Raw genomic sequence first — 27,954 nt, 5'->3', positions numbered from 1 at the left:
CAGCAAGAATAGTGTAATTCAATTCCTAAACAAATGACTCAAGCCAGTTCTTTTAAGTGAACCAAAAGCTTACTACCTGTGTAATTTCTGAATGAATAAATCTTAAGAGCCAGTTCATTTCAGTGAATCAAGAATAAACAGCATGACCAGTGTAATTCAATTCCCAAACAAATGACTCTTATGAAGCAGTTTGAGTGAATCAAAAACACACGGCGCAACCAGTGATTCCTGAATGAATGATATGAGCAGTTCTTTTGAGTGAACCAAACACACTTAAATATCAATCAGAGCACTCTCGCTTACTGAAATCATTTCATTTTACTAAAGTTAGACTAAAAAGAAACCAAGGACTGTTGTAGTGTTCCAGTTCGAGAATGAAATGTTATTTTTTGGTTACTATTTGTATAATGTACTTTTGATAAACATATTTAAATGTATTTACAGACTTTAAATTAAATACAACATATTTAAATGTATTTACAGATTTTTTAAAGGTCTGTAATATGAAACTATGCAAAAATTAATATTCAAAAATAAATGATTTAAATCAAAAGGAATTATTAGTAGTTTTGCAGTCTGAACTTAAATTTAAACTACTAAAAGAATCGTTAATGGAACTTTTAGGCAACCAGAATCAAGGAATCAGAATCATTAATTTACTCAAGATTCACATCCAACTGATTTGCAAATCACATCAATGCAATAATTGCTCACCTAAAATAATCACAACCGGCCTGTAAATTGATAACACTGGTTCAAAGTAAATTACTCGCATCCGAAATGAACTACAAATGGTACAGTAAACCGAGTAAGCACCAAATGGGCCACTGGGATGCACACACTACATGCTTCATGCTCAGGCATCCCTTCCTTCCTCTGGAGACCAATAGTATTTTGGCAGCAGCCTTAGTAAAACAAGTGTCCTGAGAGCTGGCTGGACAGGAAGAGAGGCCACACGAGACAAACAGGGCTAGTATTTTGTGCTGAAAACATTGTACAAAACAGCTGAGGGCAGCCTTAGTCAGTCAACCCTGTCCCTTCTGACATTGGCTTTTGAGCTTTTTCCGCAGCTTCTGTGACCCGGAGGGAAGATGCTTAGTTTGGTGTTGACCAGATTTATGTTTTCAATTTCAGAGGCTGCTGGGGCATTTGTAAATGACGTGCCAAATAAAATGTAAACAGTCCTCCCTTCCCTTATAAATGAGACTTCAAATGCAATCAACTATTGCACGGCCAAATGATCCATCCAGCGCTTTTTCATGGGATCAGAATCTAATAACGCTCCGAGAAGGGAAAGATCAATACCACAAATCAAGGACTCTCTTCCACAACTTCTCTCAGATGATATTTTATCACGCCGTGCTTCTGGCTTCAAATAATAATGATTGAAAATGTGAGCGGACCTGACAGTGGCCGATTTGCAATGCATCAGCTGTCTGGGACGCAGCACTCCTCTGTCCTCGGGTTGTTTGCACCTCCAAGCCTTTGCTCAAAGCCATTAAAGTGCATTTCTTCCATCTTGTCCGTGTATACAGAAATTGAACTGTTGGTTCCGCTGCTTTGTGCCAACTCAGAAAGTACAGAATGGGAGGAGACAACTCTAAAATGGTTTGACAAAATGGAGTATTTCAGTGTATCAGCATGTTTTACGAATGTTTATATAATTCATTTGACACTTTTCTGTTTGAAACAGGTTTTATAACTAACCACCTAAAATAGTTTCAACAGTACTTAATGTGGCCTCTATGTAAATAAAGCTCACTCTAGATTACATTATGTACATATATTAGATAGATTAATAGATAGAACCACAGAATGACAGAATGGTAGATAGAATGATAGATAGATAGAACGAAAGATAGATAGATAGAACGAAATATAGATAGCTAGAATGATAGAACAATAGATAGAACGGCAGAATGATAGAACAATAGCTAGATCGATAGAATGACAGAACGATAGATAGTGAAGTGAGTGAAGTGAGTGAAGTGAAGTGACATTCAGCCAAGTATGGTGACCCATACTCGGAATTCGTGCTCTGCATTTAACCCATCCAACGTGCACACACACAGCAGTGAACACACACACACTGTGAACACACACCCGGAGCAGTGGGCAGCCATTTTATGCTGCAGTGCCCGGGGGGCAGTTGGGGGTTCGGTGCCTTGCTCAAGGGCACCTCAGTCGTGGTATTGAGGGTGGAGAGAGCACTGTACATTCACTCCCCCCACCTACAATCCCTGCCGGCCCGAGACTCGAACCCGCAACCTTTGGATTACAAGGCCGACTCTCTAACCATTAGGCCACGACTTCCCCTAAAGAATAGATAGATAGAACAATAGACAGACAGACAGATAGACAGATAGATAGACAGATAGAGTCTGAACTCTCATGTCTAATCAGGTTAAAGTATTCTCAGTCCTATAAACTGTTTTAGACAAATCTGCCATGTGTACTTACAAATCAAATTGAAGTTTGGAGGAAAGCAGCTGGATGATTTATTGTGACGGTATGGTCGAGTTTAAAGCGCTGGGGTTTCGGCTGGGGGCAGCATCTTAGTGAGCTGAAGTCAGGCACTGTCCAAACCACTGCTGACAGGGCTAGTGCAACAACTCGGGGTGCGTTGCAGAAGCTAATGAGCAGAGGTGTCACAACATTTCAAACTGTTGCTCCTCAGATCTGACAGCGCCTCTGTTCTCTCTCTGTTGTGGGGAGGTCAAACTTGCTCTCAAAGCTGTCTTCAAACACAGAATATGAGAGAGAGAGAGAGAGAGAGAGAGAGAGAGGGAGAGAGTGGGGGGAGAGGAAGGAATAGAGCAGCGCAATGTGGCGAAAAGATAAATGCAAGAGGAATGGAGTGAGATGCAGTGTTGAAGATTTCCCCCCGACCAGATCAGACACTCTAGATGGCTTGAGGGCTTACGTAGCCAAGGATAGATTTTGTAAACCCCCTCTAACCCTGGCTGTGATGCAATCCACACAGCTTGGGGGATCATGTGGGAATGGGGAGATCTGCCATATTTCTCCAGGTGGGGAATCGTCACGACGAGCTTTGAAAATCCAACAAAGCTCTAATCAATGCGCAAGATCAGATACTGCTGTCTAACTGGGATATAAATAGAGACATGTGTGAACAAAAAAGTCACTTCTTACTTCCCTCAAAATCGTCAAAATCAATCAGATAATCAGCAGACGGATGAACCCTGGATCAGAAGAATAGGATCAAGGAAGCCATGTAGCACAAATTTTCTCAATCCTGCTCCCGGGGGTCCCGCAGCTCTGCACATTTTGCATAACATTCTTATCTTACACTTGCTTCAGCTGGCTAATAGAGCGCTCTGTGTTCACATGACTTTTACATGTTAATCTCACACACATACATCTCAATTGACTGAATAGATAGACAGATGGATAGACTGGTAGACAGACAGAAAGATGAATTGATGGATAGACGGCCAGGCAGATAGACGGATAGATGGATAGACAGATAGACAGACAGACAAACAGATGGATAGACCGACAGACAGACAAACAGATGGATAGACCGACAGACATACAGACAGACAAATAGATAGACAGACAGAAAGACAGATGGATTGATAGACAGATAGGCAGACAGACAGATCAACTGATGGACAGAGACAGATGGGGAGATAGACAGACAGATGGATAGACAGACAGATGATAGTAGACAGACGGATAGACATGTAGACAGATGGATAGACAGGTAGACAGACAGATGGATAGGTAGACAAATGATAGATAGATGGATAGACAGATAGATGGATAGACAGACAGATGATAAATAGACAGGTGGATAGATAGACAATTTGACAGGAAGACAAACGGACAGACAGACAGACAGATAGACAGACAGACATACAGACAGACAGATGGACAGATAGACAGACGGACAGATAGACAGACAGATGATGTGACAGACAGACATACAGACAGACAGATGGACAGATAGACAAACAGATGATGTGACATACAGACAGATGGATAGACAGACAGACAGCTAGACAGACAGATGGACAGACAGACAGGTAAACAGACAGATGATGTGACATACAGACAGATGGATAGACAGACAGACAGACAGGTAGACAAGTAGACAGACAGATGATGTGACAGACAGACAGATGGATAGACAGACAGACAGACAGGTAGACAAGTAGACAGACAGATGATGTGACAGACAGACAGATGGATAGATAGTCAGACAGTTAGACAGGAAGACAGACAAACAGATCAACTGACTGCCAGTCAGACAAACAGAGGGAGAGAAAGACAGATAGAAAGACAGACAGACTGATGATACAAAGACAGATAGACGGTTAGATAAGAAGACAGACAAATGGACAGATATACGGATAGACAAACAGACAGATGGATAGAAGGACAGATAGACAGATAGATCAGTAGACAGACAGATGGATAGATGGACAAGTAGACAGACAGATGGATGGATGGATAGAAAGACGGACACACAAACAGACAGACAGCTAATCACTATGCACTGAAGCTTAGCTGTCCTTTAGCATTAGCATTAGCATCTCTGTTCTTCTGCATGCACATCTGTGATAAGTGTTTGTGATTTAACACAGAGCGGTGTCAAAGCTCAAAGCACTGGCACACTTTCAAGTGATAGCCGTCCTGGTGAAGCTGAGATAAGAGAACCCCCCTGCACCTCACCCCCCATAATTCATTTCCAGAACTCATTCCCAGGACAACACGTCCATCCCCCTGCCACAGCGATAAGAGGCTCCAAAACCCAGACACTGACTTCATAGGAAATCAATTTGTTACCAAATGTACAGTAAATGACTGGGCTTTACAAATTCTGTTCCCATCCTACTGCGGAGGAGCATCACATGGACGATGACTGACATTGCTGAATCAGCATCCAATCACAGGCCAGCACACATAATTTCATCCTCTCATCAGCGGAGAGTTCAGCCAAGCGCACACTCACACTCGTCACTCTGGCCTGCGTACATTTAAAGACTGTTTCATTTGGTCTTGTTTTGTTATATTTTATTCTACATCTCCATCCTCAGTTGTATCTTGTCTTCTTAACCGTCTTGTCTAATAATAAAAAAGCAAACACTATGTTTTACACCATATTGGTCGGAATGTCATATTCACAGCTTACTAGATTACTTAATGCACTGTTGGTTATATAATTTACTTTTGGTGCTACAATAGGCCTATAAAACTAGGTTGGCATCTAAAAAATATTTGTACATGTATAATATGTTTACAGATTTATTGTATCACGTTTTTGCATTATTATTATATTTTTAATTCATAATTCATATTCTATTTTTATTATTCATATTTATAGTTCATATTTTATTTTATTTGAGTGTAGCTAATTTTTTCCATATTGTTTTTCAAATTATTTTTGTAAATGTCTTTTATTTCATACAATTATCAAATGCTGTTCTGCAATTTTGTTTACAGTGTTTACTTTTTTATTTGTTTTTAACAAATTCTTTATTTGTGAAAAAGTACAATAATAGGACTACATAATAGAATAAAGTTTGTTATTTAAAGTTTAATTTAGTAGAATATTTTTTATGAAGTATATTATTTATATTTACAATTTTTAATTACAACTTTATTTAATTTTTTATATTTTATTTAATTTTATTTTAATTTCTATTTTATTTTAATAAGATATTTTATATAAAAAATTGCTTAAGTAAAAATGTATTTTTTATTTTTTAACATATAATAAATGGTAATTGAAAAATGCTCTGCACTGTTGGTTGGGTACACTTACTTTCTTTTTAATTAGTGTTTTTAACAATTTTTTTATTTGTGAAAAAATTACTATAATAGAATAAAAATTGTTGTTCTGTATTGTTGGTTGCAGACTTTATTTAAATGTTTTTTTAATGCATTTGTGAAAAATTTACTATAATAGGACTGAAGAATAGAATAAAGAAGTTCATATTTAAAGAATACCTGGGTATTATAATAACAAATAACTGTACTCTAGATATTGGTGTTAGCCTTAAAAAAGAAAGGCATAGTGGTCCACCAGTTACAATCCCCAAATTTAGATTTATTGCATCTGACTAGTTGACGCTTTTTGTTGCCAACTTGAAAAATAAAAGACCAACGCGTTTCAGTATGGAACTGTAAAAGTTTGGCTTTAGCTGCTGTAAACTGTAGCAATGTGGCAGTCCAGTACTTCATGGACAGCAGATGTATACAACTTCTGTGATCGCCTGCTGAGCCAAACTCATAAGAGCGCGTTAATCTCCAAATCTTTGTTTTCTTTTGCTCCGCCCCCTGCTGTCGCGTTGGGCCGCCAACAGGGCCGCCATCTACCTGTCTTTGCCAACATTAGTCTGACAGAGCAGATGGACCTGAGGTTGTCTGTGCGTGCCGGTCCTTTCAGACAGCCCGAGGCTGCAGGGATCCACACAGCCCGTCGCACCAGTGTACTTGTCAGCAAATAAAGAATGATTGTCAATGATTTGTTGATCACTTCTCCATGCAGGATGGAATGTGCCAAGGGATGATTTAATGAGCCACTGGTGCGATCATCCCGCGTAAAGAGCAGCGGGGCACAGGGGGATTGGCTTGCCCACATAGCCATCAATCAACAGGCGCGCCGATGTGTTGCAGTGGGCTGAGTTTCCTCTCGGGAAACGTCCCAGAAGAAAGTTGCTCTCAAGGGTTGTAGGGCAAAAATATTGATAGGGTAAACTTCATTCATCTTTTACATGCAATTATGGAGCCTGATATCGATGCAACAGAGTGCTGCTAAGGAATTATTTTGTTTTTGCATGTAATAAAAAATAAATATTATAAATTACATAAATCTGTCAATTTTAATATTTTATAATAACACATAAAATTACATTTGACAAATATAAATTTAACATAAACCCATCAGCAACCAAGTAGGCAACATAATTAAATTTGAAAAATGATTTTTTGATACATCACTCCATTCATTAGAAAATAAAGAAATAAATAGTAAAACACATGTAGTTATTAAATTAACTTATTAAAAAATATAAAATATACACAGGCTACTAAGGAATCATACTTCCACAGAATAATCATTTAAAAAACTTTTAAAAAAGTAATTGCGACAAAATCTCAAAATTCTTTCTCTGTTCAGACATATTAATTCACAATTGCAAGAAAAAATTCAGAATCATGATTATTAGTTATACAAGTAATTATATAAGTAACACGTATATAAAGTAATTACTGAATTATTCATATTATTGTTAAAATTAATTAAAATTACATTTACATCTATTAATTCAAATTAATTAAAAATATTAACATTTATAATAATTCATTAACTATCAGCACCTCTTTTTTGTTAATTATAAAAACTAAAAAAAAATAGCTTACTAGCAAATATATGCTATAAATAGCAATAATGCCTGTGTGTTTGCAATATGAGAGGGACCAAACAAAGCCATGGAGGAAATGCATACGAGGTTAAGGGTGGAGAAAATATATGGAGGAAAATGCAATGTATTACTGGGGAAAAAGGCTTGGGAGACCAAAAGGGCTGCTTTCACTCCATTTTGGAAGTGCATTGCAATTTTCATACAGCCTTTCTGGCAAATAACAACAGGCCAGGGGTCGAGGGAGCAGCACTGAAAAAGAGAATGGAGGAGTAGAGTGAAAAACAGAGACTGAGATATGGAAAGTGTGGGATGGTGTGTATATATATATATATATATAAAAATAATAATTTGGATGTAGCCTATGCATCAAAATGATGCGCTACTATATTGCAATGCATTGCGTCAATGCAGCGCAGTGAAGAATAACTTAAAGAGGTTGCCTGCATTTACTAAACTGAGGAACTTTGACTCTTGCTGCTGATTTGAATGGCGATGCTTCCCGTTTTAAGTGTCAGTTGATGGCCTTTCATTTTTAACCACAAATGTGCGTGCTGCTTTTCTGATGTTCATTTATGTTTTCCTTGTCTTTTTCCCGTGTCACTTGAAATGTGTCCGTTTTGAATCATTGTGGTGAGACACGTGAGGAAAAAATAAACGATCAGTTGTGGGACTATTCTGTCATAAATCGCATACCATTCATTTGTTAATTTTCTACCATCCGTTACTGCAAATAAAATTACTGGTTGCTATGTCCCGATCTCAATCAAGTTTACACACACGCTTTTAGTCCGTGCACTGGATCTCGCTCAGAACACGCGCTGTCTGTGGAAATTTGGCCAGTACCACTTCCAGAATAAATCACTGAGGCATTTTTGTCCCGTCTATTGCTTATCACTGATATTTCGAGAATAAATCCAGTATCATTCCCGAAACTTTGCAGCATGTATGTGTCCGAAAAACAAAAGTTTCATTCAAATTCTGAGTGGATTATAGCCTAGAAAACACACAAAGCACGCTCCCTTTATTATCACTAAAATAATCACTTATCAAAGTTCATCGCGATCTCACAAAGTTCGGTTATAATCAAGCTCTCTAAACTACACAATAAATCACTAATTTACATCACGTCTACACTTATGAGATGATTCACGAGTGTGCAAAACTTCGCAAAACTATATGTATGTATCGCCCACTGTCGCCCATGTATATATATTAGTTCCCCGCCAGCATTTTTAAGGATTTTCACCTAAATTTGACGGCTCTTAGAATATTTTCTGCTATGAATATGAACATATTATATATGAAAATAAAGAACCAAGCATCTGCTTTTAATTAAAAAACTATTTTATTCTATCTTCATGTGTTTTATCTACATGTTTTATCACCACTTGAATGCATATAGGTTTCATCAGAAATGCAACATTTTGGAAAAAAAAAAACAAGAAAAATGCATTTACATCAAAGTAGTGCATTTTCAAGCAAAATACATTCAAATGTCATATTCTTTCACCTGTAAATAATTATACGAATAACTGAAATTGCATTCAATGAACAGAACAGACAGACACACACACATACACATTTATACACACAAACACACATATAGGCTACATACATACATACATACATACATATATATACATACTGTACACACACACACACACACACGCGCACACACACGCACACTATATATATATATATATATATATATATATATATCTCATCAAGCACACATACACACACAGACACATTCAGATTGACGGGCCATCGGTCCATACACAACTAGAGATGTTTCTGTCTGTAAAGGCATCTCTCTCACTGACTACTTCCTCCCGATCAGATTCAAAATGGTCAAAACATGATCTACATATATGTGACTACATATATGATCTATATTTTCTCTGATCCTTCCATTTATGCCGATCGTCTTGTATTCAGACCTGTAAGACCCAGAAGTCCCGTAACTCATTCAGGATATGCGCTAGGGCTTTCCTTACCGTAATATACCTAGAACACGGATTGCAGCAAAAACTCGTCAATGGCGGGGAAGCATTGTCTCTTAATTGACGAGATATCTCGTCAATGTCGGGGAAAGAGTTAATACTTTATAGTAGTGAAGTAATGCTAATAAAATGTTAAATGGTCTATGCTTTGGTGTATGCTTTGTCTAAGCTTCACGAGCTTTGTCTAAGCTTCACGATGTGCTCAGCGGCTACAGTAACAAACATCCTGACGCTGCCTTTATCATCGCGGGGGACTTTAACAAAGCCAACCTCAGACAGGTCATGCCGAACTTCCACCAACACGTATCCTGTCCAACTAGAGGACCAAACACACTGGATCATTGCTACACTCAGTTCAAGGATGCCTACAAAGCCCGCTCACTACCGGCTTTTGGCAAATCGGACCATGCCACCATTTTTCTAACACCGGGATACAAACAAAGGCTCGTTCAGGAACCTCCGGTGCAGAGAGTAGTGACGCGCTGGTCCTCCCACTCAGAGACTATGCTGCAGGCGGCGCTTGATGACGGCGACTGGGACATGTTCCGGGCGAGTTCTTCTGACGTCAGCGAGTTCACGGATGTAGCATTAAGTTTTGTAAACATGCTAACCGAGCAAGCTACAGAAACAATAACGATAAGGACATTCTCCAATCAGAAACCGTGGGTGGACAGAACAATCCGTGCCGCGGTTAACACACGCACTGCCGCTTACAATGAGGCTCTTCTGTCTGGGAATACGAGCGAGTACAAAGCATCGTGCTATGCTCTCCATCGTGCAGTAAGAGCTGCCAAACACAGATACAGAGAGAGAATTGAGTCTCATTTCCATCTCAACGACTCTCGACGGATGTGGCAGGGACTGAGGACCATCTGTGACTTCGGAAACAAATCCTCCGCGGAGGTGAGAGCAGATCCGTTGCTGGCCGACGAGTTAAACATCTTCTACAGCCGCTTCGATGGCAACGGCGGCGGCGCGTCAGGAAGCAGCAGGCAGAGCAGCGATGATCCTGTAATCACCGTGTCGGAGGATGAGGTTCGGAGGGCGTTAAAGAGAGTGAACGTCAGGAAAGCAGCCGGTCCTGATGGGATAACCGGCCGTGTTCTGAGGTCCTGCGCCGATCAGCTCGCTGGTTTGTTCACTTCCATTTTTAATGAGTCCCTTGCTACCTCCGTGGTTCCCACTTCATTCAAAAAATCCATTATTATCCCTGTGCCAAAGAACAATAAACCCTCTTGCCTGAATGACTATCACCCAGTTGCCCTCACACCTATAGTCATGAAGGTTTTTGAGAGACTTGTAAAGAGCCACATCTGCTCCTCCATCCCTGATACTTTGGACCCTCTTCAGTTTGCCTATCGCCCAAATAGATCCACGGACGATGCCATTTCTCACGTTCTCCACTCTTCCCTCACACACTTGGACAGCAACAATGGGAATTATGTAAGGCTGCTATTCATTGACTATAGCTCAGCTTTCAACACTATAGTCCCCATCAAGCTGGCATCTAAACTCACAGACCTCGGCCTAAACTCCTCACTCTGTGACTGGATTCAAGACTTCCTCACCGGCAGACCTCAAGTGGTGAAAGTTGGCCAGTTCACCTCAAACTCCATCACTCTGAACATAGGAGCCCCACAGGGCTGTGTCCTGAGTCCCCTGCTCTACTCTCTCTACACGCATGACTGCGTGTCCTCTCACAGCTCCACATCTATTGTCAAATTCGCTGATGATACTGTGGTTCTGGGCCTCATCTCCAACAACGATGAGACCGCATACTTGGATGAGGTAGAGAGACTCACATCATGGTGCCAGGACAACTGTCTCTCTCTGAATGTGGGGAAAACTAAAGAGCTGATCATGGACTTTAGGAAGAGACAGCAGCAGCCCTACTCTCCTCTCAGGATCAGTGGGACCCCTGTGGAGAGGGTGAGTAGCTTCAAGTACCTCGGTGTAAACATCTCAGAGAACCTGACTTGGACTACACACATCCAAACACAGGTTAAGAAAGCCAGGCAAAGACTGCACCATCTGCGACAGCTGAGGAAATTCAGGGTCTCACCAGCAATCCTGAAAACTTTCTATTCAGGGACCATAGAAAGTGTATTGACTCAGTGCATCTCAGTGTGGTATGGAAACAGCTCCAATCAGGACTGCAAAGCACTACAGAGAGTTGTGCGCTTAGCTGAGCGCATCTCAGGGTCTGCTCTCCCCTCTCTGCAGGACATCTACCTCAAACGCTGCAAAAATAGAGCTGTTAAAATCTTCAAGGACTCTAATCCCCCTGGTAACCGACTATTCACTTTGCTTCCATCTGGTAAGCGCTTCCGTAGCCTGATGGCAAAAACTGAGAGGCTTAGGAGGAGCTTCTTCCCCCAGGCCATCAGGCTCCTAAACTCTAACTCTGTGTCATAACATCACATGACTCCATGTAATATCACCATATCAATAAGCTATTCATAATTTTTCTCTACCTCATATTGCTGCTATTCAAATACCCTGTACAACTTTTTGCACATTATTTTTTGCACATTCCTTTGTCAACAACATACTGACCTGCACATTTATATTTATATTTTTTATCTTATCTTATCTTATTTTATCTTATCTTTTATTTTATTTTATGTTTGTACTTCTTCTTAATATTTGTATTCTTTATAATTGCACTGTCCTTGGAGCGGACCTGACCTACATTTCACTGCTGGTCATACTCTGTATAATTGTGTATGTGACAAATAAAACTCTTGAATCTTGAATCTTGAATCTATTATAAGGACCTGGTGAAACTCCAGATCCATCCAATGAAAACGTAACCCTTTCAAGTATATTATTGGATGAGATTAAATTGCTTCTCAGACTACACATATCGACTGCTTGCAACAAAGTGAATGAGTATTGAATCATATGGGTGTGCTTCGGTCTGACTGCATTACGTCTGCACTGTAAAACTGTATTTGCGCTATTCAGCTTTGACAGAAACATCATCTACTTCCCCTGAAGGCTGAATAAATATGACAGCCGGCATATATATTTGGCTTTTCAATTGTTTTATTGCACATTGCACATTCATTGCACAACCTCCCAATCCCCATTTGCAGCAGTTGTGACCCATTGACTCAATGAGTATCCTCCACACTCATTTGTTGATCTGAGCTTGGCTGATTTGATGGACCTTTAACTGTGGAATGTAGAAACTAAAATAGAGAGATGATCACCATAGTCTTTAGTGTTACTGAGAGAATAATATATAAATAATGCTGCAAATCACAACAGTATGTAAATAGCATATTTAAATTATATTTACATTATACAGCTCAATAACCCACATTTTTGCATGGAATAACTTTGTATGGAATCCCACCAGAATGGCTCACCAAATACACTTCTATTACACTTTTATCTTTACAAACTTCAAGTTTTACAAACTGAGGGATGAATCAAAGTTGTTGTTAATGGTAATTGACTGCATTTTGTCAATAAAAGTGTATTTTGAACTTAAAACATTAATTTGGAGTCAAAATTGTGTAACTGTAAATGCATTTCTGTCCATTCTAACAAGTTGTAAATACAATGGAAAACTCCTTTAACTCACAATATGTCCAGAAAGAGGATGTTTAGAGTATCACTGATATTTCGAGAATAAATCCAGCATCATTCCCAAGACTTTGCAGCATGTATGTGTCCGAAAAACGAAAGTTTCATTCGAATTCTGAGTGGATTATAGCCTAGAAAACACACAAAGCATGCTCCCTTTATTATCACTAAAAGAATCACTTATCAAAGTTCATCGCGATCTCACAAAGTTCAGTTATAATCGGTTATAATATGTCCAGAAAGAGGATGTTTAGAGTTGTCCCTCATGCTTGAGAACAGTTACGGATAGCAATCCAAACCCATCGAGGTATTTCTGTACCATTTTGTGTCTCAAATGAATGTGTGAACTCTTCAAGCGTTCCTTAAATTATTGAACATCACCAAACTCAGGATGTGTCTCAATCCAGCTCATGTTTCTCCTGGAGCGTGAGCCCTGTGGAGATTGATGGACAGGCTTGTCTGGCTGAGGTTGGCATGTGGTGCGTCTAAAGAAAGTGATCTTGTCCCTGCCGTGAGTCTCTTTGCTCTTTCTCATAAATGTTTCAATTGCCCAGTAGATGCGCGATCAATAAATTATGCAAGGATCCTAAATGCCTCTTCCCAAATTGCTGAGCACAACCTGAGTCCCGAAGGAGTGCAAGGATATCATGTTGCAGTGTCAGGTAACGACAGTACACATTTTGTTCTCAAGACAGACAGCAAGAGATGCAATGCGGTTGCTAGGGTGTTGCTATGTGCTTTCTAGGGTGTTTTGTGAGGTTGCTATAGGCCTAAGCCTGAAAGAGACCACTGTTAAGTTTCTATGAAATTATGGTTTGTAGATATGGCTCAGAGTTCCTTGTTCAATGTAAGTCTACCTAACTTGTACCCATGTTCGGCACCAATTTTTATGCTGGCCAAACTCTTGCAAAACTCGAACTTTTCTCAAGAAACCACCCAATCTGAAATACAATATTATTCATGTTTGCAGCATAAACGGTCATGTTTGCAGTACAGCAGGGCAAGGCTAGTCTTTGCAAACAGCAGTAATGAATACAAAATAGGGAATCAAAGAACACTTTCCCTACATAATTCATCCTTCTTTCATAAGACAACACATTGACTGCAGAGATCAAGTGTTAGGTTAGTAGAAAATGTGGTCAAGAGTTTGCAGTAATATGCAATTAACCCTCTGCCTTTGGCTGTAATTAATATTACACACACCGCTAATGTAGAATGCTCCACAGGAAAAGCCAATTACTAAATCACCCGAAGGAATTTTCAATGTCCAAAAGGGTCGGAATTACATAAACATGAATTGTTTTCTTCCGAATTCCATTTGCGTCAAAAATCTTAAATGAATCCCTAAGGCTGTGCAGAATGATGGGGAAGTCGTGGCCTAATGGTTAGAGAGTTGGACTCGTGATCCAAAGGTTGCGGGTTCGAGTCTCCGGCCGGCAGGAATTGTAGGTGGGGGGAGTGAATGTACAGCGCTCTCTCCACCCTCGATACCACGACTGAGGTGCCCTTGAGCAAGGCACCGAACCCCCAACTGCTCCCCGGGTGCTACAGCATAAAATGGCTGCCCACTGCTCCGGGTGTGTGTTCACGGTGTGTGTGTGCGCATGTTGGATGGGTTAAATGCAGAGCACGAATTCCGAGTATGGGTCACCATACTTGGCTGAATGTCACTTCACTTCAATGATATAAAATATGTCTGAGAATCAAATCTATAGACGGGTTATTAGTGTACATGCCGCTTAGCATCGTACTGTAATGCTTACTAGCACAAGCGCTAGCGACAGATCGACTGTTTGCTGCAGTTTAGCATAATTCACATATCGACTGAGCAAAAGATTGATAATGAGACCCGGGATAATGCAGCTTTGCTTACTTTTGACCTCTCCACCACAACACAGCTGGGATCTTTGACATCCAGACACCTCTCCGTAATTACACGTTATTATGGCCTCAGCTGTCTGTTTAGCTTATGAGCACAAAAGCAGTGCAATTTTTTACAACTAAAAGGTGAAAGTTAAATATAAAGACATATAAATATATATGCACAAATTTTTGCCAGCATTACAAAGTGTTTGGTCTGATTTTGTCCTTATCCTTTTATATTTTTCTCCTCTAAAACTGGTTGTCAAAGACTGTAATGGTTGAAACTAGGTAGGATGGTCTCAAATCCCATCCACTCTGTATGTACATTGGTCAGACACTAGGTGGCGCTGTAATTATCAGATTTAAACTTTCACTAATTACTCTGGAACCGTGTGAGCTAGAATCAATTCCTTGAGATATCCTTTAAAACTGTTGGTCATTGTCAGTTTTAAAATGTTACCGCCATTTGGATTTTTTGAAAAATATACATTTTCAAACTCGTCCTAGACCATTTATGCCCTTTGCACAGAATTTGATGCGTTTCATCTATAGACCATCATGGCACATATTTATCAGAATAATTTTGATTCGTCATTTAATTTTGCATCGATTCATCATTTAGTTTCGACATCAAATGCATAAGCCTATGAATTTTGGGTTATCGGCCATTATGACCTATATCTTCTGAAAGTAATCTACAAAAACATCTACAAAACTTATTGTCATTATACAAATTATGGGTGGTTTTCAAGGCCTTTTCTGCAAGTTTTATCATCTATGTGTCTTAAATCTGGAAAACGCATTAGTCCTATGTATGAGTAATAGTAATGGTACTAATAATAACATGTCAACTTTTCATGATCCACTCTTTTAATTCAGAAAGATAAAACTCTAACCTACATTATTACTGAGAAATAGACCACATTATGGATGTTAACTGCTTTCTGAAGACTGTCATTTCATGCTCTCTTCAAGTGATCACAGTTTTAGCTGCTCCATATATATTATTCCTGTCTCTTTTCTACCTCTTTATTCCTCTGTCCTTTCTCCACAGCATAGCCTTGCCCTCCTGCTCAGAGTGTGCTCTCATTTTCTCAAAACCCTTCCAACCTCCGGCCCAGCTCTGCTTTCACCTGTTCCTGTTCTTGTCTGACAGAGAAGAATGAGCTGTGTGCAGCCCTGTCAGATCATGCAGCCACTTCCCGTACATGCCAACTCGCAGTTTGCTGTCAGGACTCTCTGCTACTGTTAACCATCTTACCCTGCAGAGCTACTCATATCGACTACACCAGGGGTTCCCAATTTTTGCAGTCAGCTGAACACCCTACAGCCAAAATGACTTACCTGTACCCCTTTTTAAATATATATTATAAAATTATTTTAAATATTTAAAAAAGTAATATATTTGCATGTTTAAGTGTGAAAATTTGTTGATCTTCTGTAACAACAACAACCATTATTGTTATTATTTTTAATATTGTTGTTGTTACTATTAGTGTTATTTTTATACTATTATTACTATTATTACTACTGAAAATTGAGTATTTAATCTTGTCATTTTACATTATTGACACACTATTTTCCAATTTTGATATTGGAAAGTTGCTTTGACAATCTGTATTGTTAAAGGGGTCATATTATGCATTTTTAAAGATCATTATTTGGTGTATTTGGTGTAACAGAATATGTTTAATTGTTCAAAAAACACATTATTTTTCAAATACTGTACATTATTGTAAGTCCTCTATGCCCCGCCTCTCTCAAACGCTTCGATTTCTACAAAGTCCCTCCTTCCGACAAGTGCAGTCTGCTCTGATTGGCCAACTGGCACAGTGCATTGTGATTGGCCGAACACCACAAGCCACGTCAGAAATGTAATATCCCTTTCCATAATCGCCAGCTTCAGCTTTCAAAATTATAGTAAAGACAGTAAATAATGTCCTTAGTTTTACCATCAGTTCAAGCCTGAGAGGGGAACAAAAGCCAAGAGTTTTTTGTCATTTAAAGAGTTAGAGAGAGTTATTCATGCTTTTGTGTCATCAAGGCTTGATTATTGTAATTCCCTTTATATGGGAATAAGTCAATCAAATATAAATCGACTCCAGATGGTTCAAAATGCGGCTGCCAGACTTTTGACTCCTGTATTCTCCTGTATATCTCTCCTGTATTATGCTCTTTGCACTGGTTCCCGATCTGTTACAGAATCGAGTTTAAAATTTTATGGTTTGTCTTTAAAGCTCTGAGTGGAACGGCTCCTGAATATCTCAGTGATCTTTTAAATCCAAATACATCTTCTAGACCACTGAGGTCTTCGGAGAAAAGAGTGTTGATGGTCCCTAGATCTAGATTTAAGTTGAGGGGTGACCGTGCCTTTTCAATTGCTGGACCAAAATTATGGAATAGTCTTCCAGTCTCCCTTCGATTAGTTTCTTCTGAATCTGAATTTAAATCCAAGTTAAAAACCTACCTTTTTTCAAGGGCTTATAATTGTCCTTAGAGTGTTTTTTTTTTCACTGTTCATATTTATTTGTCTTTTATATAAGGCTGCACAGTGGTCAACTACTGTTGTTTTTATTGTGCTTTATAAATAAATTTTGATTTGATTTGATTTTTAGTCGTGTGACAGACACAGTGATGAAGCTCATATGTGTTTACACACAAGCTGCGATTATGTGACCGTTTCTCCCACTCTCACACACACACGCACACACAAACTACGCTGCGCTGTGACTCTCTCTCTCTCACACACAAACACACGACGCGCAAAATTCCGCATTTAAACAGTCAATAGTAAATAATTAAACGAATAACAAAACATACAGTCGCTGATTCAGAAGAGCCAGATTGTCAAAGCAAAGTCAGAATTAGCTCCTCTCCTAGGTTCACGAAACGGTGGTCCATAAAATGCGTTGCTGTTCTGTTATAAGTAATCTTAATGATTCCTAAATGCATCTGCTTTCGGAAGGCCAAATAAAGTTATTTTGCTTTCACCTAGAAACACACAGCGTCTCCCTGACACAGCTGCATCAACACTACTGCGGTTACTGAAACCACACCTTCTTTCTTTGTGTGAACATTTGGGCTGCATTATGACGTCACATCTTGATGTCAAGATGTGGGGGGCGTGTTTGAACGAGCTGTTTTAGGGGGGCGTGGCAGAGTCTTAACTTTGATAAAGAATATCTCTTTGGTTTTGAGACTTTAGTTTTTGCAACTTCAGGGATCTTATCTATGCACAAACAACTTGTAACTCTCCAAAGAGAAAGGAAAACTTGAAATCGCATCATATGACCCCTTTAAAAGCGCTATATAAATAAAGGTGGCTTGACTATTATGTTTTGTTATTTCTAATACAAAATAACTTAAAATTAATTAATATGTATTATTAGTATTACTAACAGCAACATAAGTAACAACAACAACTAATAACAATAATAATAATATAAAAAAACTAAAATATATATTTTTTAAATAATGTTTTTTTGTATATTTTTAGTATATAGTTTAACATATTTGCATGTTTGATTGTGAAATGTTTTTGATATTCTATGTTAACAATATTAGTATTAATAAAACTGTTATTGAAATAAAAAAGTAAAAAATATACAAAGCGAAAAAAGTTATAATACAAATATAATTAATAAAAACAATTAATAAAAAAATAAATAATAATAATAATTTAAAATGTGTTATTTTTTGCATATTAAGTTTATTTACCTTGACACTGGCATTTTCTTTGGGCCTCCGGGGGAAAAAAAACATAGCATCTGATCAAGACACTGGTAAATTAAATTTTGGCGGATATTGTAGGTCCTTGTTTTGCTAATAATCGTATTCATTGGTTTTCAATCGTATTCGTAATCAAGGGTCAAAAGTATAACCCTCAAAAGAGATGCTTGCATTGGTTTTATATCCAATTTTAGCTTTGTGCATAAATACTAGTGCACTTCTAGAGCTGCAGTGGGCTCCTTCAAACGTCCTTGACCTCCTTTGTTCTGACCCCGACCTCTCTCTTAATCCACTTACCGATCTCGCAGCTCTCTCCCGAATAGCCCTGAGGGCACAGGCAACTGTATCCCTCCCCCTCGGTCAAACAGCTCCCACCATGCAGGCACGGGTTGGTCCGGCAGGGGTCATCTTCTGCTGTAGATAGAGAACAAAAAGAAAACACGTTTTACAGCCAGATTCGAACCTAAATTTCCCATATGAGCACTAAGGCTCAACATTTGCATTGTATGTGTGCCCAACCCAAGTTAGGGCCTCACTCATGAAACAAAAGCAGAAATCTTCCACTTTCCAGACTGAAAACGAAGAGGAGCCTGAGCGTATGACTTTCAACAAGGTGAGAGATTAGCACAAATTTGATGTCATCCCCTGTTCATCATGACAGATGCTCCGCAGGGAAGGACAATGCGATTCACCATGTCCGCCTCTGATGATCCCCGGCCTTCATAAATTATCCGATCATCGCCTAGAGTAGTGGCGCACACTTTCGTCTATTTTTATGGCACATTACCATACCGTTCTCGGGTCATAAACACACTTTATTTCCGTGAGCTACGACTCTTGAAAAACCTGTACGGCTAAATGTTTTGGGGTGTGGTGATATATGGAAAATTTCACAGATTAAGTCATAATTACATCAACTTACGGACAGGGAACCTTTACAAGGACGTCGGCGCACAACTTGCACTGGAAATTGATTAAGTGCTGCTTTATAATCTGTTTCCAACCACGAAACGCAATCTGACAGTGCATCAAACACACCACGTCTCCTCCGGTATAATTCCAAACACGCAATTATTTACAGCAGGGGAGATAAATCGCAACACACGCCGTGTGTGTTCAACTTCCCACATCTTATCGAGTTTTACTTTGTTACAGGCCTTGGGAGCTCTTCAATAGAAATTAACTGTACTATGTTTCTTGTCTGTTGTGACAGCTTGTTTTATTTCTCTCCTCTAACGGATTCTTCTTGAAGCACACAATCCCTTAAGAAAACAAAAAGTACACAGGCAATGATACACGAGCAGAGTATGAAAGCAGATTAAAGGCAAGGTTTGTGGTTGTGCTCTGTTGCTACTGTACTGCGCTTGCATTTGTCTATTTTATTTGTATTTACAGACAGAATTCAGCTCATTTTACCATGCTGGAAAAAATCAGCGTGAAGTCCCATGCAGGTCTAGCTGGAAGATCAACATAGCAATGCTGTTAAAAATATAATAAAGTACATAAATAAACCAATAAATTGCATGAATCATTTTTTTTTTATTTTTTTTTAAACCTTTTAAATTTTGGCAACAAATGAAACCAGGTTATAAAAAAATATAAACACTACGCATGTAGACATTAACATTAAATATGTAAAATAATGTAACAATAAACATTATGAATATAATATACATAGTTATAAAATATTATTTATGAATTACAAATTAATCATTTATTTAAATATATTATGAATAATAATGAATACATTCAAAAAAATAAATTTGTAATTTGTATAATTATTTTATTTAACAAAAAACCTTTTGGTTTTGTGATATTCAAAATTTGCAATAATAATAGAAACATAATATAAATGTAGAAATGTGTACTACATATGCAAAATAATATATTACAATACACAAACACGTGTATATTGTGTGTATTATATTATTTTACATATTTATTATATATATATATATTAAAATAATTTATTATAATTATAATGGTCCCTTTTGTCCAGCAAGAAACATTTTAAGATTATAATATAATACAATATGTACTGGTCTTTTCAACAGGGTAGTTGACAGTAGACATCAGACATCAAAACTTACCAAAAGCATGTTGAAGCTAAATATTCATTCCCCCATTTTTATATATCAATTATTCATTTTTGAAACAGGCTCAAGGCCTTGCTCACACCGCAAACTGACAAAACTGAAACCAAGACTACATAAAATCCACAAAACCGAAATACAAAGAACTTTGTAAATTTGAAAGTCGGACACTGTGAATACTTCACGCTTTGCAGTCAATTGTTCTTTTAGTCCAAAGACAACAGCTAGCAGAAACCCCCAGCTGGATGGCTGAGATTGACAAGTATATGACACATGAGTGACTGCTGCTTCATAGCCAGAAAGAGCGGATAAACATTCCCCCGCTCTCTCATGAGCTCTCAAAGCCAGCTCGGCTCAGCGAGAGGCAGCTGGGCTATTGTGAATTCTCCATGCGGGGCACGATGACATAAAGATCCGCATTGACCAATTTTAATGAACGCTGCCCGGACCAGAGACTCCTCTTGCACACAACTCCACAAGAGTGACAGAGTTCAAGGACTCCTCGTCCTCATTGTGATGAAAAGAACACTTCAGCGCCCACTCGAGAGTTTTTTCATCCCAAATCCCGTCAAACGGATCGTTTTCTGAGAGGATGAAGAGCTCGTTGTCACCAAGCTGGAAATGATGCAGAGGAAAAAGACATTCAGGTCCCAAACAATTAGTCACGACGTAGGCCATTTACTGCAAAGATTGCTAGTCCCGATGGAGATTGCTTCCCTAAACTGTGGATAATATGAAAATACCTCAGTAGGTGGTTTGAGGTGTAAATGCATGTGGTTATTCAGGCCACATATGTAAGCTTTACTCATCCAAAACAGAATTACAATAGCATGGAAAATTTGGGAGTTTCGCGATGCACAAGTGAGCAAGCAATCGTAGACAGAGGAACCTCAAAACTCAAATACTAAGTCAAAATAGGACAAGGATAACACTTAAAGGAAAGATTTGCGGATTAGTAGATTGGATCTAGATCCATTTTCCAAGTGTAAATAGAATGTGCACACTCAATCAGACGGTTATATGATTAATCAAGGCATATTAAAATATGCCAGATCAAATCTGTTTCCAGTTCCCATTCCCGCTCTCTTTCATCCCTGTACTATTTCTGTCAATAAAAAGTGGAAATGAAAATTATAAAAACAATAGTTAAAAACCATGACAAAAAAGAATTAAAATAAAAAATGCATTTTAAATATAGTAAAAAAGTGACAAAAATTTAAATAATAAAAAATTTAAGCAATAAAAACAATAATTAAAAAGTAACAAAATAAAGAAATAATTAAAATTATTAAAATTAAAAAATTATAAATTTTAAATAAAACAGTAAAATCATTAATTAAAATAATAATAATTAAAATGCTTATAAAACAATTATAAATGTTTCTGTCAGTAAAAATAAAATGATGACAACAATAATTAAATACAGTGACAAAAATAAAAAAGTATTAGTTTAAAAAAAATTATTTCAATAAAATAAAATTAGGAATATTATTTAATAAAGTGACAATGAAAAATGACAAATACATTCATTAAAATAAATTAAATTAAATTATTATTAACTTGATGTATATAATGATAATGAAAATAAAAACAGTAAAAATAAATTTATAATTAATAAAAAAGCAAATACTACTACTTCTAATAAATACATTTTTCAAATTTAAACAAGATGTGTGTAAAAGTGTAAATAAAAATGACTGGAAGAAGTTTTCAATAAAATACTTGACGTTTCTTTGTAAATTCTTGTGAAACTTACTAGTAAGAAAATTGAAAGTTGAAAAATAAATTTGAAGAGTGAAAATTGTTTCTACACCATTTTTTTCAGTGTAGTGATCTGATCAATCAAGACGCATCAATCAAAAAGTGACTTTTTGCATGTGGTGAATGAGTAGAAGGGTGGATAAACAACCACAACAAAGAAAACAATGCAAGACGGATGAAAGCAATAGCAGTTAAAAGCCTTTTCCGTTTCGTGCCGTTGGCTTATGATTAATTACACAGTGAGCTTAAAATAGTTCCTTCTTCCCCAATTCTGTCTCTTTTTATTTCTCCATGACTTTCTCACTAAAGTCTATGCACTGTTCATGGTCTCAGATGACCTGAGATGGAAACGACTGCTCAGATGATCAACACTACAAACAATATAAGTGGATAATAGTCATTTGTCATGATAAACGCTTGATTACAAAAGAGCTTCAATACATCAAGTGCCTGCATCGCAACTTCTACCAAACAGCATCTCATTTGCACAACTTTTTTGAGGAATCAATCAAAAAGACTCACAAATGAGTGTCTAACTCACAAGTCACTTGTTTGAGCGACTAGCTCACTATGTACTGAACCAAACAGAAACAAAAACATGTCTGCTTGTAAAAAATGCAAGTTTTAACAGCTAGAAGAGCAACTGATCTCCAAAGCAGATGCCGAACCATTAAAATGTGATCTTTTTATTCAGCCGCTATCTCTCAGAAACACAGTCCATGGCCATGAGGGACAGTCTCTAGGAAAATAAAATACTAATACAGTGCTTCACCGCCTAGACTCTTAAGTGTACAGGCTCCCTGCTCTCATAAACAAGCTGTTTATGATGCTACGCTGAGGCCCTTGTTAAGGGAGAAATACTTGAAGACTTCATCGCAATAAGATCCAATCAAACCCTCTGAGATTTTCACACTTGAAAACAATAGATGAAAATTATAGTGGCTGGCCTGCACAAATAAATCTCTCTGTAGGAATAAAGTGTTGCGAGAACTTCAGCAATACTTCTGAACCTCGTGTCAACTGCTACAGTGGGATGTTTTTCTAATACCCCCTGAACTTTTACAACAGTTTGTTACAAAAGTTTGTCAATAGTTTAGTTTAGTTTAGTTTAAAGTTGCTACTTTGTTTGCGCCTTGACAGTTAAAGGGATAGTTCACCCAAAAATGAAAATTAACTCACCCTCAAGCAATCCTAGATGTATATGACTTTCTTCTTTTAGACGAATACAGTCAGTTATAATACAAATGTCTTGGCTCCTCCAAGCTTTACAACGGCAGTGGATCGGGGTCGGGATTTTGAAGCCCAAAAAAGTGCATCCATCAATCATAAAAAGTGCTTCACACGGCTCCACAAGCCGTTCTGAAGCAAAGTGATGTGTTTGTGTAAGAAAAATATCCATATTTAAAACTGTATAAACCGTAATCTATAGCTTCCACTAACTATCGAACTCATGTTCACGAGAGAGAGGCATTTCAGCAGATGATGTAGCGTAGGTGTAGCGTAAACTCCAGCGAGAATATGCTAGTCTCACGAGAACCAGGTGAATGTACGCATTTGTCCGCGTTCACTCAGTCTTGAATCGCACTCGCGGAAAGCGCTTGAGAAACAGTGTCTCTTCTGTGGCTCGCTTTTAACTCATTGATTTAGTCTCGAGCAAGAGACTTTAGACATTCACGTTACATGATTTGACAGATTTTTACGTAGAAAGGGTGACAGCATTAAAATAAATGATCATTCATGTTTTCATAACCGCTGGCCAAATTCAAAAACGAAACTACAATGAAATCATATTTGAGAGCAAGGGGGCCCCCTGGTGTTTCGGGGGCCCTACGCAGCTTGTGTATTCTGCGTATAGGGAGGATCGGCTCTGAACACATCAATTCACGTGTTGACTACTTTTATGATGATTCATGCACTTTTTGGGCTTCAAAATTTCAACACTCATTCAACCCGTCATAGGTTTCAATAGGTTTTGTAACATAAAAGCTCTTAACTCCAAAGATAATACAAGCTAATCAGTGTATTCAGGAGGTGGCATTAGTGGCATAAGTTATTGTAAGTATACAACAATGCAACAATAAAACAATGCATTTACTTTTTACTTTTGATACTTAAGTACTTTTAAAAACATGTAGTTCTGTACTTTCACTTAAGTAAAAATCTGTCTTTACAACTTTCACTTGTAGTGGAGTAGTATTTGACCAGTAGTATCTGTACTTTCACTCAAGTAATGAAGTTGTGTACTTTGTCCGCCTCTGCTCTCATTGTTCATTTTTAATAAATAGATGTCTTTGGCTGAAACTTGTCAAATTTACACACTAGGGATAGTTCACCGAAAAATAAAAATTCTGTCTACATTTACTCATTCTCAAGTTCATCCCCATTTACTTTCACAGTATGGAAAAAAAAATACTATGGAAGAAGCTTTTTGGTTACTCACATTCTTCAAAATATCTTCTTACTTCTTAGTGTTCAATGGAAGAAAGAAACTCATACAGGTTTGGGAAACTTGAGAATGAGTAAATGATGAGAAATTGTTTTTCAGGATTATGTTTTAATAATATATTTCAAATCAGCACTAAAATGGAAGAAAACTGTCGTAAATGAAGCTTCTTTAGGTCAAATCATGCTAAACATGCATCCAGTTAATGTACGTGAAGACAAACTTTCTCAGAAAAGCATTTGGCTTTTGTAACTGTAAGGTGGGACTTCTAATGTTTCTATAAATGTTTAAGATGCTTTTGTAAGTGGTCCATATCCTTCCTCTTATCATGGTTGAAACATAAAATATTCATACAGCATATGGATTTTGGAAACTACACTTGATTACATGTAAATCAACCAACACTTAGAAATCAACATTATACCAGATGTTTTACATTTAAGCGGTCCCGGTTTTACCGCATCGCACTGCAGTAACTGTTGCTGTGAATAAACCCGCTGTGGGTGGTGCATCATTAAGTAAATTAAACGCTACAATTAGTCACAATACAAACAAGCGCTTTGCAAATGCGAGAAACGGCACAAATGCACAGCATTCTGAGGCAAATTACAAATTTTCACATCTCAAAATGAATTTATCATGGTTCTTGCAATGAAGTTTATATTTGACACTTCCTTTGAGTCTTGGAGGTCAAACCACCAGTGCTAATCATTCACTGAATGTGAGGTTGCAATTACTGTGGAGGTAAGCTGAGTGTCCGCCTTGGGAAACCAAGGCCTATTTCTACCGCAACACAGATAACTCTGCATCCCTGTGGACCACAGCAATCTACTGGCACAGAGCAAGCAGTGATTTAATGTTGCTGGAAGAATGAAGCTGAGGAAGGCTGGAGTTGCCGTTTACCATCGGCGGGATGACGTAACTTGCGCTGCAGTGGAACAAATTCAGATTGCACTCAAAGTTTGCTGGAGAAAAGCAGGGAGAGAGTATAGGAATGAACAAAACTGGGTTTAGGGAATCAAATTCAATCATTTGTCCACTTCTGTGGCATAATTAGTTAACAGGTTCAGTTGATGGCCGAAAGGTTGGAGGTTGAGCCATCAAATGATGAATCTTAATCAACTCAACGAGACTGTAATAAAGACTCAGTTCTGTTCAATGCTTATAAAGCAATACCAAGAACATTGATTGGAAACAAAGGAATAGTTTAGCTCAAAAATGAAAATTTGCTGAAAATGTACTCAGCCTCAAACCATCCAAGATGTAGCTGAGTACAGATTATATAGGAATAGATTTCTAAATTTAACATTACATCACAAGCTCACCAATCGATCCTCTGCAGTGAATGGGTGCCTCAAAATGGCAGTCCAAACAGCTGATAAAATCATTATAATAATCCACAAGTAATCCATACTCCAGTCTAGCAATTAACATCATGTCAAATTTCGCTTGTAAACAGTGCTTGATCTGTGCATATTTCTCTCCTGATTCAGACAATACAGCTTTTTCAATGGAGAAAAAATTTTAATATCTTGATGTATTTGGGTATTAAAAATATGCAGGTTTTTGATTTATAAGATTTTAATTGATGAATTATAGTTGTGCGGATTAATTGTGGACTACTGTGATGTTTTTATCAGCTGTTTGGACTCTCATTCTGACGGTACCCATTCACTGCAGTGGATCCATTGGTGAGCAAGTGATGTAAAGCTAAGTTTCTCCAAAATTAGTTCCCATGAAAAAAGAAACTCATCTATATCTGGGATGGCCTGAGGGTGAGTAAATTTTCACCAAATTTCCCCACTTTTTTGGGAAAACTATTGCTTTAAGCATACCAAACTACAAGTTACTCATAACTTTAAGTAATTCAATTATGTCCTCGTCTGCGTGTTCCTGTATCCTCCTCATGTGTGCACCGTGACATAACTATACTGAAGCAACTTAAGTGGCAATATTTTTTAAATGCATATTATATTTCATATTACTTAAATATGGAATATTGAAATTATATAATGTATTATTTAACTATATAATAAAATATGACAGTATATGCAAATGTACTGTAGCTGTATATTTAAAATGTACTGATATGTATTTTAATAAGATTTTATAATAAAGGTTTAATTTAATCACAGTCATAATCCTCAGGCACAAAATTTACACAAACCGACTGAAGCAATTCACTGGAATGAATCATTAGTGGAAAAATGACACTAAACTATTGTCACTTTAATGAAGACCGTAGTTACAGTAAATTAGTTGTGCTGATACTTTTAGTTTGTCTCTTGGCAGCACTCTTATAACACCAGATCTTTCCCTTGTGAAACTACATTTCAGGTAGAAATGTTAAAAACAAATCTGATGTGCTAACATTTGAGATTATTGAGCCAACATGACTACAATAAATCTCACTGCACAAAAACACTAGATGAAAATGGCTGAAAATCCTACGCCCAGGGATTATGGCATCTGAAAACACAAATTAATCATAAAAATAAGAGTTGACACTACGTCAAAACACCACGATGTTCTCTTATATCTCTATTTTGTTTTTACCTGCAAGCGGTTTCCAAAATCTTTTTTTAGACGTAAGAAGTCAAGAAACAAAAAAGAGACACAATTCAAAGCGCTTAGAGGCACATAATCCTCAAACACTTAAAACCTACAATTTCAGGTCAGATTTCAGATGGAAAGGCACTAAAATCCTAGCAACGAAAATCCTAAAATAATCCTGACACTGAACAACCCGGCGTTCCAATAATATCCTGTCATGATGTACCTCAGCACTACAACGAAAAGATTAAAGCCTGTCGGTGTCTCACGCATCCTGAGATTTACATAAATAACTGAAAGCCGCACATTAAACATCCCTATTAATAGGTTTGATGCTAAAACAAAACTACTATGTGCAAGAGTTTGGTGCGATGGACAAGAACCGATTTCATATCCCTATGATCATGAAATATGGAAGAAACAAGGGGAAGAGAGCAAGAGAGAGAGAGAGAGAAGAGTGTCTGTGCTAGAGTTAGTGCCTGGAGAGTCTGGCACACAGTTAATGGTTGAAGCTCATCCATGCT

The 27,954-nt window shown here is 37.7% G+C and overlaps 1 protein-coding gene across 1 annotated transcript in view; it reads right to left on the bottom strand.

Annotated features, from left to right (window-relative positions):
- The window catches only part of LOC306875381 (neurocan core protein-like), a gene marked incomplete at both ends in the record, with an annotated part of 127,340 nt that overhangs the window by 44,742 nt on the left and 54,644 nt on the right, over positions 1 to 27,954 (bottom strand). The window contains one exon of the mRNA XM_079425895.1: positions 18,878 to 18,991. Within this exon, the coding sequence (XP_079282021.1) occupies positions 18,878 to 18,991 (114 nt within the window). The remainder of the gene's footprint in view (positions 1 to 18,877; positions 18,992 to 27,954) is intronic.

Source organism: Barbus barbus (genome assembly GCF_936440315.1).
Source record: "Barbus barbus genome assembly, chromosome: 9".
Taxonomy (NCBI): domain Eukaryota; kingdom Metazoa; phylum Chordata; class Actinopteri; order Cypriniformes; family Cyprinidae; genus Barbus; species Barbus barbus.
Note: the sequence above shows the minus strand (reverse complement) of the source record. Positions and strands in the feature narration are given on the sequence as shown.